The sequence below is a fragment of the Indicator indicator genome, chromosome Z (assembly GCF_027791375.1).
Source record: "Indicator indicator isolate 239-I01 chromosome Z, UM_Iind_1.1, whole genome shotgun sequence".
Classification (NCBI taxonomy): Eukaryota; Metazoa; Chordata; class Aves; order Piciformes; family Indicatoridae; genus Indicator; species Indicator indicator.
In genome coordinates, this window is record NC_072053.1 from 53,133,786 (window position 1) to 53,140,364 (window position 6,579).

The 6,579-nt window shown below is 46.5% G+C and overlaps 1 protein-coding gene across 2 annotated transcripts; it reads left to right on the forward strand.

Moving 5' to 3' along the window:
• Nucleotides 1–2,895: 2,895 nt before the first annotated feature.
• RMI1 (RecQ mediated genome instability 1) lies at nucleotides 2,896–6,289 on the forward strand. 2 transcript variants are annotated; one of them, XM_054397674.1, is made up of 2 exons: nucleotides 2,896–2,970; nucleotides 4,099–6,289. In XM_054397674.1, the coding sequence occupies exon 2, from the start codon at nucleotides 4,120–4,122 to the stop codon at nucleotides 5,989–5,991; it is 1,872 nt and encodes a 623-aa protein (XP_054253649.1). In that variant the 5' UTR covers nucleotides 2,896–2,970; nucleotides 4,099–4,119; the 3' UTR covers nucleotides 5,992–6,289. The 2 variants fall into 2 exon arrangements, with proteins under 2 accessions (XP_054253649.1, XP_054253650.1); XM_054397675.1 differs by lacking the exon at nucleotides 2,896–2,970 and having other exon boundaries at nucleotides 4,053–4,237; nucleotides 4,343–6,289.
• The last annotated feature ends 290 nt before the right edge of the window (nucleotides 6,290–6,579 follow it).

Below are 6,579 nucleotides of genomic sequence, written 5' to 3' on the forward strand. Positions count from 1 at the left end.
TCCAACAGCCTATGGCTTTAAGAGCCTATGAAAACAGCATACATCAGTAGTGACTCTGCTCATTTTCCACTCAGATTCTCAACTACAGCCAAAAACCGTATGTTCGACCTGAGCTTTTGCTTTTCTTTATCAAGGACAAAGCAGACCCAGACCAAACACACCGCTAACAGGATATAAAAGACAAGTCTGTAAACACGGATAAACTGTTATTGTCTGAATTACAGTTTTTAGGATACACGTCTTGGGTTTACTTTTTAGAAGACTTTACATAACTTCAGCTAATAAAAGCCCTATTATGTTCATCATCAGCATTAGTTGTACAGATGCTATACCAATATATTAGCAGCCATTTTAGCATGCCTTCCACTCAAGTTTAATAGAGGAAAAGACAAATTACAACGTCTAGCCATAGTGGGGAAAAAAAAATACCACCACTTTGTAGCCACATATAGTCCTCTGCACACACAAAACCAGAAAGAATATCAAAAGCAGCTGAATTTCTCTGTGATTTTCTGAAACAAGTATCTTGCCTGTGATCTGTTTCTGTTGATTTCTTGCATACTAAGTGATACTAGAAAAATCTAGAAAAATTGGAACTTATTCTCAAAAATGTTTCCACAAATACACCCAACCAATCATATTTTACCCCATTGTATTTTACTAATTCTCATTGCCTCAACAAATGATATTCACTCACTCTGTAATAAAGACCAAAAAAACAACAAACAAATAAAAAAAACCAAAACCCCGAACCAACACAAAAACCAACAACGAGGTGCATCTAACTTTTTTAATGCACTCTCAGCCAGCTGTTAAATTTTTTTGCTGCCTTGTCTGTTGTACAAGCTAACAACAGGCACTGCCTTCCCAGCACACGCTGGTCTTTATAGGCACTTAATATGAACTGATGGACATGCACAGATTTAATGATTACAAAATCTCTGCCAGACGTTGCCAAAATGCTGTTACGTGAGAGAACAGTTGGGACGGCACGAACGTATTTCCACACGGCTTGAATAGGATAACTGAAGTCCGAAAGGCCTATTTCTAACCATCCAAACAATTTTAGTACTGCAGACGGTGAACTGTAAGACAGAATGCAGAGCACAGCCTCCTCTAGTCGCCTAGCCAAACTTCTAATCGGCTGTATGTAAAGTGCTCTCAGTTACCGGCCTCTGCTAGGTAAATCGAGTTACAGGAATTAAATTTCGTGATACTTTTTGTAAACACCGAAAGGATAAAGTGGCCACGAAAGACAGGAAGTGGCACGAACTACAACAAACATCGTAGGAAAAAGCTAGGACACGCCAGTGCACCTCAGCGCCGCTCCCTCCGGCTGTAGCGGCTCTTCCCGCTCGCCTGTCCCTCTCTGTAGCCGTTGACGCGGCGTGCGGCGAGCCCAGCTGGCTCCCGGGCGGGAGAGCGGCAGCATTACATAACTCCCAAAAGCCCAGCCTCACCTCCCCAGCGGCGGGGACCAGCAGAAATGGCGGCCACTGTAATGCCGCCTGTCCGCTGCTAGGCGGAGTCGGGAGCGGAAAAGCCTCCGCTACCACGCGGTCGCAGATTTACCCCCTCTGCCCGGGCAGACACAAAGGAGGCGCCCAGCGGCCTTAGCACCAACACAACCAGAGAACTGGACAGCTAAGGGAGATCCGCAGTGACCGCTCCAGAAAGCGGCGGAGGCGACGCGGGGCGCTCCCTAATGGGCCTCCCGCGGCCACATCCGTACAGGCCGCGGCCGACATTGCCCTACCCTCCACCCGCCATAATTCCCCATAATTCGCCCCGGGCACACAGTTACCAAGGGCGGGCGCAAGAACGCAGCTTTTGCAGCTCCCCACTCTCAGAGAGCACCCGACAGTGCTGCCGGCCTCCATCGCGCCACAATGGCCGGGCCACATTGCTCACGGCCGCGCGCAGAGACACCTTTCTCGCTTTTCACACGTGCCGGAGAGGAACGGGAGGGTTGGGGGGGAAAGGGGGGGGCTGTCCTTGGGCCTGCAGACTGCCCTCAGCCGTCAGAGGGAACTCTCCCCCACCATCAGCCGAAACGGCGACACCCGTCTCCTTCTCCAGGCAACCCTCGCCCACTTCACGACCACCCCCGAGAGAGCCCACAGGAGTCCCGGGGCGCGACGGCTCTCGGAGATTGAGGCCCCGTGACAGGCAGCAGGCGCAGGCCTCGTACGCCGCTGTGTCACGTAACGGCACCGAAAAGGGCACGATAAAAACTCTGCCCGACCTGGCCTCTATGTCCCCCTCCCCCGGCGCGCGCGCAGCGCCCCCTCCTCGCTGGCCCGGTTACATCCCGTCGCAGGCTGTGCATACCTGCACCCACCGCCGGCCCCGCCGCGTACGGGAGAAGAAGGATAGCAGCCCCCACCAGCAACGCGCATATCCAGCAGCACCGCCAGACGATTGGCCCTGCCACCGCCCCCCTGCCCGGACCCGCCAAAACTCCATTGGATAAGGCTGCTGTCTATCAAGAATAGGAGACAGTCCTCCTCCGCCCCGCCCTCCGTGAAGGCCAAAGCGGGCCAGGCCCGGCAACAGGAGGAATAAAGGATGATCCGCCCCGCCGCGCCACCCGCTGCACTGCGCACTGCTGCTTCACCGTCGGTCTCTTTACCTGCCCAGTGGGAGCCGCGATAGAGCGGTACAGAGAGAGAGGGGAAGCAAAGGAGAGCGAGAGCCACCACGATCGTGAGAAAAGAAAATGGCGTCTGAGAAAACCCGGCCTTGTGCTCGCTGCCGGGCGTCGGTGGGGCGGGTGGGAAGGGGAGAGAGTGGTTCTCGCGATGCTTAAAAGCGCGCGCGACGCGCGATGCCTATTGGCTGCTAAGGCCCGCGGGGATTTTGGGGAGCTGCGCAGGAGGGTGTGCGCGTTGCCTCCTCTCCTCTCCTCTCCCGTCTGAGCCCTAGGTGGTGGGAGCCGGGGCCGCCTGTCGGTACCGCCTGCTCGCCCCGGTAAGTGCTGGTGGCTCAACTGCAGGTGGGGAGGAGGGGAAGCGCTTGAGCTCCTCCAAGGGGCTGCGGGGTGCTATTCCCTCCAACCTCCCTGAATCAGCTCCACTCCGCGCCCGTGGGGGCTCTGGCCCGAGAACTTGGCACCAGGGACGGATGTTTTTTGCTGCACGTTATGGTGGCAAAAAAAACCCCAAAACTCTAAACTTGGAGTTTCAAGTTGCCTCACCTGGAGTATGTGTGCGGTGCTGGGCCCCACGATTTAAGAGGATACGTCAGTCCTTGAATAAGCTCAGAGAAGGGCAACAAAGCTGGTGGAAGAGCTGGAAGGCATGTCCTATGAGAAGCTGCTGGGGAGTTTGGGTTCATCAAGTTAGGAGAAAAGGAGGGTGAGGGGTGACCTCATAGCATTCTATAGGTTCCTGAGGAGAAGAGGTGGAGAGAAGAGGTAAAGCTGATCCATTCTAGGGATCCCGTGATAGGGCACATGGCAGTAGTCAAATCTGTGACAGGAGATTTAAAGGGGAGTTTAGGATGCATTTCTTTACAGAGAGGGTGATGAAATATTGGAACAGGCTTGCTAGAGAGGTGGTTGGTGTCACAAGCATTGTAAAAATTGTCCCTGTGATACACATGCTGACGGATCTCACCTTGGTTGTTACAGACGGAGTCTCTTGCTTGTATTTATAACAGTGCTGATGAAAAGGGAGAGTAATTTCTCAGGTCAGTTTATAATTTAATTGGTATTAATAACAGCACCCACAAAAAAGAGGACAACCTACTTTTGCTTGCTGCCTGTTTGTTTTTTGTCATCCACTCATTTTTCCATCTATGGTTGTAAAAGAATTTCAGTTACAGGTTTCTAATTAAATCAATAGAAAGTCACAGAGCAGGGTTGCTTGTAGAAGTTTCCAAACTTTTTTGATGCCCCATGGTGTGTAAACAGCACATACCTTTTATGCTGATTGAAGTGCATGTTCATGAGAACTGCTTTTAATTTAAATTGCTTTGATATTGTTACACATGGAATAGTGGAACTTTGAGGGTAAATTTCTGTATAATACGAGCAAGAGACTTGGCATAATTTTAGTTGTTAGAAGAGTAAGTATGTCTGTTTGGTATTTCTTCTAGGGAACACACTCTTGAAAGAAAATGTCTACATCTAACATTGCAGGAAGAGTGGAAGCTTGGCTTTTGTCCACATGGCATGTTAAAGTTCCTTTGACATGGCTGGAAGCATGTATCAGTTGGATCCAGGAAGAGAATAGAGGTAATAACTTAAGTCAAGATCAGATTAACAGGCAGGCATTTGAGCAATGGCTTCTTACTGATCTAAGAGATTTGGAATATCCTGTTTTGCCTGACTGCATCTTAGGTTCTCCCAAAGGAGCCCTGTCAGGTTTCTACTCCATACAGATTGATTCACTGGTTGATGTCAGCCAGCCAGCATATTACCAGTTGCAGAAGCTAAGAGGGAAAAATACCATAAATGAAGAAGTAACAAGCAGTACTCAGACATTCCAGAAGCCCTGGGAGACAAAGCCTACTCGAATGCTGATGCTGCAACTAACTGATGGGATACATCAAGTTCAGGGCATGGAGTATCAGCCGGTGCCCATCCTCCACTGTAATCTTCCTCCTGGAACAAAAATCACCATACAGGGTAATATTGCATATCGTCTTGGTGTCCTTCTGCTGAAATCAGAAAATGTGAAACTCTTGGGAGGTGAAGTGGATGCTCTTCTCGAGGAGTATTCTCAGGAAAGGGTTCTTACTAGATTAATTGGGGAAATTGAAAACCTTAATTCTGTTGGACAAGCTTCGCATAACCAAATTATTTCAAGGTCTTTGAATGAGTTAGAACAAACTCTAGGCCCTTCAGATGAAGAGCTTTTAGCTAGTCTTGATGAAAATAATGAATTTGCTTTAAACAATGAAGCATCTTTAGAAAGTGGATACTACACTGGAAGCAACAATTTTAATACAGCCTCAGATTCAACAAATGCGCACAATGGGAATGTTTTGCATCGAGAACCTAGAAGAATTTTGCCTCATTCAGCTCTACAAGTATCACCTATAGAATATGCTGATGGCATTTTAAATGACTTTCCTCTAGAAGATGACTTTCTTCTGGAAGAAGAGATGCAAAAAGAGCTGGAAGAAGTGAAACCAGTGGTCATGAACAGAAACCTGAGTTTAGTTACTGAGAGACTTTCACATACATCTAAAAGCTCTTGTAATTCATCTTTAAATGGCACTTGTGAAACTGGTCATAGAAATGAAAGAGATAAGCCTGTAGAAACTACCATCAAGCAAAAGACTTTTGGAAGAACAGTATTTAGTGGAGATGGAAATAGTATGAGTAGCTTTTCACAGCACAGGGATGGACATCAAATCTGCAGTTCTGCAGACGGTTCTTTGGAAAATCCTCCTAAAGAAAGACAGAATGATACAGACCTAGATGACAGCAGATGTAAATCCCAGGACAGCAGGCTGTTAAATGATGATTCTGTGTTTTTTTCAAAAATGGATCCAGGGGCAGATCAGCAGAAGCATGATTCACAGACCTTTCCCCGCAGAGGAGCAGAGGCACATTTAGACTTAGATTCTTCCCCTTTCACCTATATTTCCCTTCTCCTTGCAAAAAAGCCAGAAACTGTCACACAGCTGAAAGTTAAGTGTTTTATTGTTACTCTCACTGGAAACCTTACAAGCACCAATGGATCCTGGGGTATAAAGGCAAAAATTTCTGATGGTTCCGCTTATCTTGAAGTAGATTTTGCTGATGATATTCTAACAAGTTTGATTGGCTTTTCAGTACCTGAAATGAATAAGCTGAGGAAGGATCCATCTTTACATCTGAAGCTTAAGGATGGTTTAGAGAAATGCCAAAAACAACTGATAGATCTTTGTTGTTTGATGACTATCGAGTTTAACCCACTTCAGTCTAAAGCCACTATATTAAATCTCCAGGATCCTGATGCAAGGCATTTAGAACAACTGAAGAAACGTTTAAATAAATAATGTATGCAAACTTAAACATTTCCTAATAGAGAGTCTATAAGTCATTTTCCGTTGAGGAACTGTTGAAAGTTAAGTTTTAGTGTTAAGTAGTAAGCCTTTTCTGTTATCAGGAAAAATAATGGAAGAGTGAGAGGAGAGTGGATGACGTGTTGGGTGAAACTTTCGTTTCTTACGGTGACAGTATTGAAATAAATTTTCAAATATTTTTGGTTTTATTTAGAATACTTTTGTATATTTTTCATTCTTCAAAATCCTCATTGTCCTTGACTGGTGACATAGAGTAGCAGAATTTGTCAGGAAATTGATAATACCAAACAAACCATCTTCTTGTACATTTTTAAGGATGGTTACTTACCTGATTTTTAAAAGGTAGCTGTAGGAGACTATCAGTCTTTTCTTGGAGGAAAACAGAGTAAATGTAAATAAATAATTACTGTGTAAATGCAGTCCCTTCTGACTATGCCAACCGGAAAACTAATATATATTCAGTGTGCAAGAGCCTGAAATGTAGAGAAATGAGAGATCTTTCTATAAATGTTCAGGTGTAGGGGAGGAAAAAGCCCAACTCTATACCTAAATGAGCTAAAA

Excerpts from the sequence above, each read along its gene's own strand:
- RMI1 (XM_054397674.1), top strand. The coding sequence starts at position 4,120 with ATGTCTACATCTAACATTGCAGGAAGAGTGGAAGCTTGGCTTTTGTCC.